Raw genomic sequence first — 12,607 nt, forward strand, 5'->3', positions numbered from 1 at the left:
AACGGATTAATAATACTTATGAGAGACATTGTTCCTTGGTTTTGTTTGTTTTGATAGAATAGAACATCTGACTGGTTTGTGCGTTTTAGACCACATGTGACTGGTTTGCCCCTTTTTTATACTGAATGAAGTGTTGTGTTAGTTTCTATGCTATACTTTTGCCGTATTGTGGTCACCTATGATAAAGAGAAAAAGGAGTGAGACGCACACTAGTTTATAAATTTATAGTTTTGAACTTGTATTATAATAAGGTCAAAATCTGATTGGTCTAACATAATCTTGGAAAGATGCATAATGTTTTTTTTCTTCGAACAACCGGAAAGATGCATACTCAAGAAGCCATTAGTTTCCTCTTTTTCTTCTGGTCCCTTCGCTGATCACGCCGACCTAAAAAAATGCACAACACAGCAAAGATCATAAGCATCTATTTTAAGTTTCAACTGAGTCCATTACTGGGCACAATTAAAGCTCACACACATCAGTAAAAGCAAGTTATTAATTAGATCAGATTTATAAATATATGTACCTATCTTCTCTTCCTTTCTTTTCTTCCTCAAGCTCGCTATATCGCGCCTCTTTTCTGCACTCTGACCTTTCATGTTCAGCATCTGAACAAAGCAACAACATCGTTCATCAGATATGGTGGTCTTGCAATGCAAACTGGGAACATCAACTATTAGATATGGTCATGCGAACTAAAGTACCTCGTTACCACCCGCACGAAGGGCTTCGAGAGGTTCGATGCAGTTCTGGTTAATGACAACAAGCTTTCTTTTCTTTTTACCTCCACCAGTTTGCATTTGTAATTGTTTTTGTTTGGTTATCTCTGCAAACTGATGCTGCATAAGAGTCAACACACCAGCCTGGGACATACAAAAAAAATATACTGATAAGTCCCTTGTGCGGCAGCAGCACCTTCTGTTCTGAAGAGAGCTAAAAAGCTTTTTTTTCCCAAATGTGGGACATAGAGGCTCTGGCACAAAAAGATAAAAGAGTAATATAATTTACCCCTGCAAAGTACCGGCCTGAAAATTTCTTAGGCTGCATCGGACGTGATAGTAGCGAGCTAAGTTCCTGCAGGTTGAACCAGACGTCAAAGATTTAATTTGTTATACGATTTTCTAAAGGGAAACTAATATTTCATGATTCAGAATAACTTTTCTTTTGAGTGACAAACCTCCTGCAGCTTATTTAGTTGTGCGGAGGTCGCTTTTCTCTGCCTGACATTGTCCACTCTTTCCTCTTCACTTTCGTCATCGTCCAATTCAAGTTCCATGGATTCAGCATGTTTTTCAAGCCAGGTCCGGTCTGCTTTCTCCTGGATATCAGACACCATAAACAAATTAATAACAAAAATGAAAGTTAAGTACACGATAAGAGTCAAAAAAGCATCCCGCTGCTGGCAGTGAGTGTGAAGCTACTACGAAGACCACCAACAAAATATTTCACATAGGCCAGGGTTAATATATTTCCAAACATGGTAATAGAAACTTTGGACTTCCTGCATTTATTTCCAAATTTTCACACACTGGTGCTATTACAACAAAACCATAGAATACAAGTACATTCAGTATAATGATGGAATATACCCGAGAGCCTTTCCGTTCAATCTGGTCTATCTGACGTGCCAGAGATAATCGCTTCCTCACAGCTGGCATATAAGAGCTATCCAAAGGGAACATCTTTGCGCTTTCCTGTAAGCACAAACAAAGGAACCTTTAGCATGTAAACGGAAGTAAAAACTAACTTCTGAGGATATCTAAACTTTGTTTTGGGAGTGTGAATATATATACCTTAGAGAATGACTTGCATAACGTGTAAAACTTTGACATATCAGTTGGCGCAATCAAAGCTATACTGCATCCATCTTCGAATGCTCTAGCAGTCCTCCCACTTCTATGTACATATACCTATATGTATAAAAAGGCTCAGATCTTGTAGAAATGTTATTAATCAAAAACATTAGAGCCGGTCTTAGCTTACTTCTGCAGAATGTGGAAGTTGGTAGTGAATGACAGTTCGGACATTCTTAATATCAATTCCCCTTGCTGCAACATCTGTTGCTATGAGTATTCCATTGTCGCTTGCACGGAAACGGTCAACTGCCTGTGACATATAAAAGAGTGTCGAAAGGAAAAGATGCTAAGTAACAATATTAAATACGTGTGTACCTCAGAATATAACAAAATGATTTGATTATTATAGCAAAAGATTCATGCGGACAAATAATTAAGTAATAGAAAGTTGTACCTTCAACCGAGCTCGCTGCTTCATATCTGAGTAGAGTTTGCAAACATCGAGTCCAAGAATCTTTAAAAGTGCACAGATATGCCGCAAAGCTGCCACTGATGTACAGAAAACAATTGTCCGCCCTTGTCCATGGACACTCAAAATATAATACAAGTAAGCATCTTTTTCCTCCTCTTCACACCTGTAGTTTATTATAAGATATTAATACTAAGAATACTGAAATAGACCAAAAGAGTAAGTTCCATCAAAGATTTCTGGATATTTTGCACGCAAATAATGAGTCGAAACATGGTGTCCTCCGAGCAATAAAGCTTAATTTTTACCCAGTCAAATTGAAAGCTCTGGAGGGATATAAGTCAGATAGTGCTTACTTAATAAAAGATTCTTCAATCTTTGGAGCCAAAATAGATGCCGTTGTCAGGTCAATGATTGCAACACTATCTCTCATTCCAGCTCGTTGAGATAAAACCTCAATAGAATTCACTTCGCCAGATGATGACTGCTTTGACTTCGAGGAGCCACGCTTTAGCTTTTTACGGAAATCCGAAGACAGCGCTATGGTAGCTGAGAAAACAAAAGTTTGTCTTTTCTTCTTTGGGGCGTTGGAAACTGTGTCACTATTCTGCACAGTTTGCATTTTCCCTTCATTTGGTCTATCTGTCCCTGGAAGCAAGTCGATTATAGACTGCAGCTCCCTGAAATGACCACTTTCAACCATGCGATCAGCCTCGTCCAACACAAAGAACGACAAGGAATGCAGCTGCCAAAGAGATCAGAAAAAGACAGAACCATTACACATTGTCTACGAATAGCTAAATAATAGTAGCAACAATTTACACATGCCTTAATTAGCAGACATACTCATTCTCAAGAAAACATATAAGATTACAATCTGATTTCTGCACCTTAGCACAAATACAATAATTACACCAGAATCTGATAATGTAAAAGCAAGATACCAAACTAAAAAGAAGCACAGGATTCTGCAAGTCTCCAATTATGCATTACGTACCTCTACAAGATGCTTTTCTCCAGCGGACATAAGTTCCCATAACCTTCCTGGAGTTCCAACTACTATTTCTGGTCTCCCATTCAAAAGTCTTTCCTGTTTCGCTGATGACATCCCACCAACAATAGAAACGATACTGACGCTGAGATCCTTGGCAGCAATCTTAAGATGATCCGTCACCTGGTATACGGGAAAAGCAGGAATTGTATTTCAGAACTTCCGTATGACCCTCAACCAAAAGTGAACAAAGAAGCATGTCATGTCAGAAGGAAAAAAATAAGAAAGCAATGTGATGATAGTAAAGGATACCTGAAGAGCAAGTTCCCTAGTTGGAGTGATGATTAGAGCTCGTAAATAGCCATCTGCAGCATATTTTTTTGCTTCTTCTCCTTTTAATGCATACAATTTACCAACCTTTTCCCGCTCGTCTAAGAGGCGTTGCAGTATGGGCAACCCAAAAGCAAGAGTCTTTCCAGATCCTGTCTCAGCAGCGCCAATTACATCCTGTGGTCCAAATATGAGCCATACATCAATAAAATATATTTTTCGGGAATTAATAGAAAGTAAAAGCTGGTCATCTTACCTTTCCCTGATATGCTGCAACGGGAAAACAAGCCTTCTGGATTTTTGTCGGCTTGTTGAATCCGAGGTGGTATATTGACTTCATGAGTAGTGGATGTAGTCTCATCTTACTCCATTTACGAAATTCCGGAGGAATCTCTTCTTCCTCAACTTGCTCCTCTACTTTGTACTCCTCATCGCAGCTAACTGCTAGAAATGATAATTTACCATTATGACTTAAGCTGAGTGTAATATGGTGACAGAATAACAAACCTCAAAGATAGGCATCAATAGACTAAGGTATTCCTTGCCAAATCTAAATCTCCATACGAAAAATTGTCATATATACCGACTACCTAGTAATGATTTACCTATTTTGCACCAAAAAGTAAAAAAAAAAAAAAAAAAAAAAAAGAGCATATGAAATACTAACCAGCAGCAGAAGATTCATTATACTTTTCGGCCTCCTTAATCTTCTTCTGCTTCTTCTTCTTCTTATGCTCCTTCTTCTCCTTATTCCTCTTAGTTTTATTCTCTTTTATCCTAAGACTCTCCAAGTTATCCTCATCATCATCCTCATCTTCCCTTCCTTCTCCATCTCCATCTTCTTCTTCAATTATCTCATCCACATTCTCATTGTCACCATCATCATCGTTCTCTCCATTTTGTTTCTTCGACTTCAACTCTCTCTCTGTTACATCACTCTCAATCACAGGAAGATCTAAATTGTAATCAGCTTCATCAATCTCCTCAAGTGAAAGGAAACCTATCCAAACAAAGTATATAAAGTTTCAGACTTTTCACTGAACTAACAAGGCGAAGCAATGACTCTAGACATGAATGAATTTGAGATTTCTAATACAAACATTACAAAATTACAGTTTTTTTTTATACCTCCGTCGAGCTGGCCTGAACCTGCAAATAGAGTTGAAAAGGTTTCGCCTTCGTCGTCTTCTCCGATAGGTATAGAAGAGCTCCACGGAAGTGAATCAATACGTTCGAAATCCTCCTCACGTTTTCTCTTATGAGTTCTCTTGCTCTTCTTCTTCGCCATCGAGGAAGATTCGTTGCCGCCTACAACCATTTTAGCTGTTGATTTGAGTTCGAATGATCACCAAATGGTTAAAGGGAAGCGCTTTGGTGAAGGAGTCGTCGTTGGCAGAGAGATGAATGATCTCAGGAAAAAAGCTTAAAACTTTCATAAACCCTAAATCGGAACAAGACGATGTGATGTAATTAAACCGGTTTCGGTTCTTAAATTAATATAAACCGAGTAATTTGCCTCGTACAAACCCGAGTCGATTGGAACCAATAATGGAGGATTAGGATTTATGGGCTTTTCTCATAAAAACCCATTATTAGCTTTTTATCTGCAAAAACCCAACCCAATCTATTTAATTTTTGATATTTTCTTGAATTTAATTTTAAAATCTTTTTTTGGAGCACAAACTTTTTTTGTTATAGAATATTTTTATAGTACGTAGTTTTAGAATATATTTTTTTTGGGCTGCATAATGATAATGAGTAATTTTATTTAATAAAAACGATATTATTGCACGCTTTTAGCTGTCATTATTGCTAAAGTGACGAGTGAATAGCCCATTAGCATGCAATTGGAGCATTGATTAGTGATTAGTGCTAATTAAAAAACTTGTTGAACTCATTTGACTCTCGTTTTAATACATTCTCTAGAGAAACACAGTAATTATATCATGGATGCTGACCGTAATTTATGGCTCGTACGTTAAACCAGAAAAAAAAGGAATCATATTATTCTTCTCTCGCATGGCTTGAAACAAATGTGTTTCAACATGAGTGAGTGTTTTATATGTGCCAAGTGCAAGTATATATAGTATAAAGTGTATTTGCTATTAAGCAAAAAAAAAAAAAAAAAGTGTATTTGCGATAGTATGATCACGAAGAATAAACACAAAAAGTCGTGTTGAGAAGAAAAAAAAAAGAACGTAAGTGTCAAAAAGTGTGAAAGCGAAGGAGTGGAGTGGGGTCTCTTCACCGCAACCACAAAAGGGATCCGAAGAAAATTCCTAACAGAACAGAATCCAATTTTTCAACATGTCCAATTTATTTACGTGTTCTCTCCCACTCTCTACCCAACTTCTTCGAATACTTCAATGAGTTTTTTTTTCTTTTCTTATTTTGGTAAGTCTGTTTTTTGTGTGTTAGAATATCGTAGTCATACCTAATCTATGCAGTTTGTTTTGAACTAGATTGGTTGACCAAATATTATGAAAAGTTTAGTTTTTGGTTTGTCAAATCTTTGATCATTGATAAACAACCCAATACTAGAATCTCTCCATTGCAATTCCAAGTACTTTTCGTTGTTATTAAGATACTCAAACACATATATTTTTCTACATATCCCGTAGATTAATTGAAAATTCTTATTAGAGTGTACGTAGTCGGGGACACAGGTCATGGAATTTATTATACGAGTACACATTGTCGCTATGAAATTTAGACACAGGTCATGGTAATAGAGTTTTGGAACTTATTGATCACGGGAGATCACCTGGCATAATTATAGTGGCCACACGACTTAAAATTAAAAAGATAATCATTTTGTTTCTTAGATATTGACATAAGAGATGTATATGAGTATATGACCCGCCTCGTTGGTTTCACAAGATTCCAACAAATATGAAAGAGACCTAGTAACTAATCACATACTATTTGATAACTTATACTATTGAGCTTAAACTTTTAGATCTATGTGCTTGAATGAATATATAAATCACACTACATAACGTTAACATCACAATCAATTTTAATTTTTTTTCACACATGAAAGATTTTCTATACGTTTAATCATTACCTAAGACATCTCACAGTTCTTTAAAAAAAAAAAAAAATCAATCAAAGTGTTGGTGAATTAAAAACAAGCTACAAATTCATGAAATTTATAAAAAAATTAACATAAGTTTTGTCCTTGTAGATATGAACTGATCTCATTAATTACATCCATTATAATTAGTTATATAAATACTATAAATTTATAATTATTGTGAAGCGTATCTCCACACAAGTCACAACACTCTTAACATATCTATAGTCTATATGAGTATAGTCAAATACCAAAAAAAAAAAAAAAAATCTTAGTAATTTCCACAATCATATGCAATTAATTGGAAAATCTCCACATTAAATAAGACTCTCGTTTTTTTTTTTTTTTTGTTCTAAACGTTTTAGACTAAAACTAGTGTGTGTGTGTGTGTGTTTTTTTTTCTATATAATAAATAAAAATACTAGTATGATGTGGTTTTATGGGAAATGGACTGTCAAAAGAAAAAATAAAATAAAAGGAGAGAGAGCCAGGCTGGCATTTTCTCTCCGATGATTGCTCGTGGGTCCTGTTGTCTTCACTGTCTAAGCACATGCGCTTCTACTTACGTGTCCTATTCGCATTTACACTTATTCGTATTTTTTCCTTTTCCAAAACTATTAAACCCTACTTGCTCTTCTTTTTTTAATTAATACTACTAGTTTATAAATAAACATTGGGTTAATTAGTCTGTAAGCCTACTACTAGTCTACATCTCATATTTACGAAACCAACTTAGATTTATTACTGTAGATAATTAGTATTTTTAAAAATTGTACTCCTTGCGTAAGAGTAAGATATACACGCAACTGATTAGATGAACAAGGGTTTCGTATTTTAGTAGTAAACTATTACTGACTTCGTAATCCATTATCATTAGTTTTATCCGCCGTTTGTAAATTAATCACTTTGGCAGAAATATATATTTTTTATTTGTTTTTTAAAACAGTAAATCCAAACGGCTGCTTGCTCAAATCAAAACAGACCACATGAGCTCCATGTGTCGTTTGAACACATCATATTCTTTTCTTCGTCTTCTCTATCTCTATCTACTGGAGTATAAAATATCTTGCTATTTTTTTAATCAAAATTTGTTAGCATTTGATCATTTGTTTGGTTATATTGAGGTTACTAAAGACGAAATCAGTAGTGGTGCATATATATACAAACAATTCTTAATTTGGTTTAGTAAATTCATAACGTATAAAATAGTCGTGTCGGCAGCAAGATACGCTGTGCCAGTCGTCCAAAACAAAACAAAAAAAAAACTGATGAATTTAGGAGAGTTATTTAGTTAATTTTAATAAACTATGATTACAGTGAATACAGTATAAACAGCTACAAGACAAAATCATAAGATAAAAAACATTATAACAAAACAAACTAACTCCTAGTATCATTAACTCTCTCTCTCTCTTAAGTTTAAAGGAGGAGAGTGATGTCTTTGTTAAGCTAAAATAACGCACCAAGATCTCAGTGAATTAGTATTTGTCTGGTCCTTTTTATGTAAAATTTTAATGTTTTACTACTGGGATCAAACAAAAATGAATAATAAAAGTGTACTAATGATAGATTTAATATTAATAGCAAAATTTCCAACAAAACAGTAAGTGTTAAACAAATAATAACATGTACTTTGGCTTCGGGACTCTCTTGCTTCTTCTTCTTCTCTTCATCTCCTCCTTCTCCCTTCTCGTCTTTTAATTTTTTTTTTGTTTTTTATATATTTTTTTGTTCTCTCTTGCGACTTTTCTCCTTCCCTCATCAGGAACTTCTGAAGTTTCTGAGTCTATGAAGATGCCAGTAAGTACGTTTCTCCCTTTTCTTTTTTTTTCTTTTCTTCTTGAATCTTTTTTTTAGTTTTGGTCTAATGAGTTTTGCTTTGGACGAATCTCTTATGTGTTGTTTGTTATACTTTAATTCTATGATTATATGGAATCTAGATTATCTTCTGGGTTTCTTTCTTGTGTTATTTGTTTGTAATTGAGACTTCTCTCCGTCTCAGAAATCTCTCTTAGATTCCTCTGTTTTTTTTTGTACTTACTGGTTCTGTTTCTTCTATCTTCTTGGATCTTCATGTCAGTTACTTGTTATTTATGTTTTGATTTTGCTGCTGATGCTTCTGGTTTGTGTGCAAAGTTTATGAACTATGTGGCTGTTTCTTAGATTTTTCCAAGAATAGAAATATATGATCAGATTACTTAAATGTTTTTCATCAGATATAATTCTTATCAAAACGTTTTTTTTTTCTTTTTTTACTTCTCTCACATATAATTGTCATTAGTCATCACATCCAAATTTTGTTAGATTTATTGAAATTTTCATCAGTTTCGATCCGAATTTTATCGAATTTTAGACTGATTGGCTTTAGCTGTAAATGCAGGTGGCATTGGTATGGCTACTGGCATTCAGTATTCTACTGATAGGAGGAGAAGGCAGTAATGCCATCTGCAAGGAGAGTTTCAAGTTAGACCCTAGACCGCACAGCGTTTCGATCCTCGAATTTGGAGCGGTTGGAGATGGAAAGACGCTGAACACGCTTGCTTTCCAGAACGCTATTTTCTATCTCAAGTCCTTTGCGGATAAAGGCGGCGCTCAACTTTATGTTCCACCGGGGAAATGGCTCACTGGAAGCTTCAATCTCACGAGCCATCTCACTCTCTTCTTGGAGAAAGGAGCAACTATTCTTGCATCACCGGTATGATCTCTAGCAAACTCTGTTTGGCTTGAGCTTTGTAGCATTTGCGTTAGGTGTATCGTTCTTTTGCAAGCAAGATTCGTTTCTCGCTTTTAGCATATGCTTTTGGTAGCCAGCCATAGCTGTGTTTAGGGAGCCTCTTGATAAATAAGTTCAGTGTTTTGAATTGGTTAAGATGGTAACACTGTTTCTCTTATGTTGCTAACGTGCTAGGATCCATCGCATTGGGACGTTGTCAGTCCTCTACCGTCCTATGGTCGTGGAGTTGAACTTCCTGGAAAGCGGTACAGAAGTTTGATCAATGGAGACAATCTAATAGACGTAATCATAACCGGTAAACAACAATAACAAACTTACACCATTATCACTACCTAAGTTTCTGGCTTGACACAACATTCAAGACTTAAAAAAACTTCTTTATTCTTGGCAGGCGATAACGGGACATTTGACGGTCAAGGTGCAGCGTGGTGGGAGTGGCTTGAGTCAGGGTCCTTAAACTATAGCCGACCTCATATCATCGAATTCGTCTCCTCCAAAAACATCCTCATATCGAATCTAACCTTCTTAAACGCACCCTCGATCAACATTCACCCGGTTTATTGCAGTCATGTTCATATCCACAAAGTTTTGATCGAAACATCAGTTGATTCACCATACGTTCTCGGTGTTTCCCCGGGTAAGTCATGTTTTGACCCATCACTCCGTTATGTTACCGTTCCAAAACACTAATATCTTTTTCTTTTTACTTTCAGATTCTTCAGACAATGTTTGTCTCGAGGACTCAACGATCAACGTTGGCCACGACGCGGTCTCTCTCAAAAGTGGTTGGGACCAATACGGCATAAACTACGGCCGTCCAACCACAGCTGTTCATATTCGGAACCTCAGCTTAAAGTCTCCCACAGGCGCCGGAATCTCCTTCGGCAGCGAGATGTCAGGTGGAATCTCTGACGTGACCGTCGAGCATCTTAACATACACAGCTCACTCGTAGGCATAGCCTTCAGAACCACCAGAGGCAGAGGAGGTTACATCCGTAACATCACAATCTCCAGCGTCGATCTCTCTAGCGTTGACACAGCCATCTTCGCTAGCGGACACATCGGGTCGCATCCGGATGATAAATTCGACCGGGACGCACTCCCAGTCGTGACACACATCACCATGCGGAATATCACCGGAGAGGATATAGGATTGGCTGGAAACATCACCGGGATAGGAGGAGCTCCGTTCACGTCGATATGCCTCGCGGATATTCATTTACAAACTCGTTCAGATTCTTGGGTTTGCTCCAACGTCTCTGGTTTCTCAGACGACGTAACACCGGAGCCTTGTTCAGAGCTCATGAGTTCTCCATCGTCGTGCTTTGGTGGTGGTGGTAACATATACGGCGGAGATGCGGCTGCTCAGTCGTGGTAATTATAGCGAAGTAATAAACGGGTGATGAAGAAAAGGAGAGTGAGGTGGGAAGCTTGGTTTACGTACGATACGATTGGATTTTTCAAATTTTTTTTGTCAATAAGTTCATAAATTTGTTGTCAGAGCGAGAGGATAAAAAAAAAAAAAAAAAAAAGGAGAATTACGTTTAAAGTGGTGAGTTTGAAGAACAGAGCGAGCTTCTTCTATTGTTATTATGTACAGTTTCCATTTCTTTCATTCATGGTGTAACAAAAATTCATCCTTCTTTATGTGTAAGAAAAAAAGTATATCATTTGTGAATTGACTAATTACCAAAGAGGCATAGACTACTACTAGCTCAAGTTTAAAACTCCATTACTAATCTCTTGTATATGAGTTAAGAACATGAGATGAGAGGTATTGTAGTACTTATTCGAGTAGTATGATTTATTTAGACTGTTATCTAATCTCTACTACGTTTCGTAAGATATTATTGCCATATTTAAACCCATTTTTTCGGTTCATGTTTTAGTTTTATGCTCTTTTGTTCTGTCTCCGAGTTTCTCTATAACCTTTTTTACTTGTATATGTAACTTCCAACAATCTCTTTCAAGTTAGCAATCATTATGTAAGCATTGATAATGCAGATCTCGAACCTATCATCGCAGTTTCTAATTAAATCTCTGAACATTATGCCTGTGATCTACCGTGCTCATGGTTGGCTTTCTGTTTGCTTGGTACTTTCTCTAACCATCTTTTTCCCACGCAAACATTGTCCCGAGTTTCTCCCTCTTTCTTTCTCAAATCTTTTCTACCAAAAATGCACATTCTTAAGGTACCGGATTTATCGAATACCAGTAAGTCAGACATTGCAAAACCCCGATCGCTTGCTTGTTGATTCTTTACATTTCACTATACACACATTCAGAAAAAACAAACAACTGACAAAATGGCGATTCCCGGTACAAACAACCGAAACCAATCTCACATTTCATGTCCCAGAAGCTTAAAACCATCGGCTTGCACGAGCACCAAAGAAAGAAAACGCTGTTACGAGCGGTTTGGGCGGTTGCAGATCATTTTCCCGGACTTTGTATACTTCCTTTCTCGTAACCAGTCGCTATGGAACTATGGAAGTGGTCTTAGCAACAGTTAATCGTAATTACCAACTATGGAAGTGGTCTTAGAAATATTACATTTTCATGCGTTTATCTTTTTGCCAGTTATTTAGTGACAACATATTTTATTTGTATATGAGAGCAACTCAACTTTTGTCTAACAATATATATATATATCTTCAAAACCTTTGCAAGTGAAATAAACAAATACATATATTGTATTAGGCCAATATTTGTCCCATCTTGTTGAGACTTGAGAGGTTGGCAGAATGAAAAAAGTAAAGGAGGACTCGTGCGTGCGCGTGTCACAATGTTGCTGCGGTTAGTTCGTTGTATCTCTCTCTCTCTCTCTCTTTGTGGCTTCCATATCTTTTCTTCTCCCACATTGACACGTGCCTCATCCTTGTAGTCGTTGACCCCACTGTCTGTTCTCCCACTCTTGTTTTTTTTGTTTGCGTACACTCAAACAGTTCTGTTTTATTAATCTGATTGAAGTAAGAAAAAGAAATTACTAAACTGTATACGTAGTTATTAGTGCAAACTTACTACCAAACGTTATGGGCACATGATACTAGGACACACATCAAGTAGATGAATATATAAAAAGTTGTGTTAACGCCACAGTCTATTTGGGGCGCATTAAATAATTGGTTATCGGAATATACTTCTCAAAATCCATATGGATTCATTATTAGGAAGAATGGTGCGCGTGAATTTACTTCTCAAAATATTTTGA

At 36.5% G+C, this 12,607-nt stretch overlaps 2 protein-coding genes across 3 annotated transcripts; one reads left to right on the plus strand and one right to left on the minus strand.

Moving 5' to 3' along the window:
* Window positions 1–213: 213 nt before the first annotated feature.
* LOC147920301 (DEAD-box ATP-dependent RNA helicase 13-like) lies at window positions 214–5,058 on the minus strand. 2 transcript variants are annotated; one of them, XM_087502530.1, is made up of 15 exons: window positions 4,715–5,058; window positions 4,254–4,586; window positions 3,843–4,027; window positions 3,569–3,763; window positions 3,263–3,439; window positions 2,622–3,010; window positions 2,251–2,431; window positions 1,984–2,106; window positions 1,794–1,910; window positions 1,590–1,694; window positions 1,178–1,318; window positions 1,009–1,074; window positions 705–863; window positions 527–608; window positions 214–387 (listed from the first exon to the last, which is right to left on the minus strand). In XM_087502530.1, exons 1-15 carry the CDS (start codon window positions 4,902–4,904, stop codon window positions 332–334), a joined length of 2,499 nt encoding a protein of 832 aa, XP_087358656.1. In that variant the 5' UTR covers window positions 4,905–5,058; the 3' UTR covers window positions 214–331. The 2 variants fall into 2 exon arrangements, with proteins under 2 accessions (XP_087358656.1, XP_087358655.1); XM_087502529.1 differs by having other exon boundaries at window positions 3,843–4,030; window positions 4,715–5,054.
* A 2,986-nt stretch (window positions 5,059–8,044) lies between these two features.
* On the plus strand, window positions 8,045–11,074 carry LOC104765528 (putative polygalacturonase). Its single transcript, XM_010489253.3, has 5 exons — window positions 8,045–8,462; window positions 9,043–9,357; window positions 9,571–9,691; window positions 9,788–10,033; window positions 10,110–11,074. Exons 1-5 carry the CDS (start codon window positions 8,451–8,453, stop codon window positions 10,772–10,774), a joined length of 1,359 nt encoding a protein of 452 aa, XP_010487555.1. The 5' UTR covers window positions 8,045–8,450; the 3' UTR covers window positions 10,775–11,074.
* The last annotated feature ends 1,533 nt before the right edge of the window (window positions 11,075–12,607 follow it).

The sequence above is a fragment of the Camelina sativa genome, chromosome 19, assembly GCF_030686135.1.
Source record: "Camelina sativa cultivar CO46 ecotype springtype chromosome 19, ASM3068613v1".
Classification (NCBI taxonomy): Eukaryota; Viridiplantae; Streptophyta; class Magnoliopsida; order Brassicales; family Brassicaceae; genus Camelina; species Camelina sativa.

Coding starts and splice junctions, on each gene's coding strand:
- LOC147920301 (XM_087502529.1), bottom strand. CDS start 4,904: ATGGTTGTAGGCGGCAACGAATCTTCCTCGATGGCGAAGAAGAAGAGC. Junction 4,587..4,714: donor TTCAGGCCAGCTCGACGGAG/GTATAAAAAAAA, acceptor TTGTTTGGATAG/GTTTCCTTTCACTTGAGGAG. Junction 609..704: donor TTCGTGCGGGTGGTAACGAG/GTACTTTAGTTC, acceptor TGCTTTGTTCAG/ATGCTGAACATGAAAGGTCA.
- LOC104765528 (XM_010489253.3), top strand. Junction 9,692..9,787: donor AATAGACGTAATCATAACCG/GTAAACAACAAT, acceptor TATTCTTGGCAG/GCGATAACGGGACATTTGAC. Junction 10,034..10,109: donor CGTTCTCGGTGTTTCCCCGG/GTAAGTCATGTT, acceptor TTTTACTTTCAG/ATTCTTCAGACAATGTTTGT.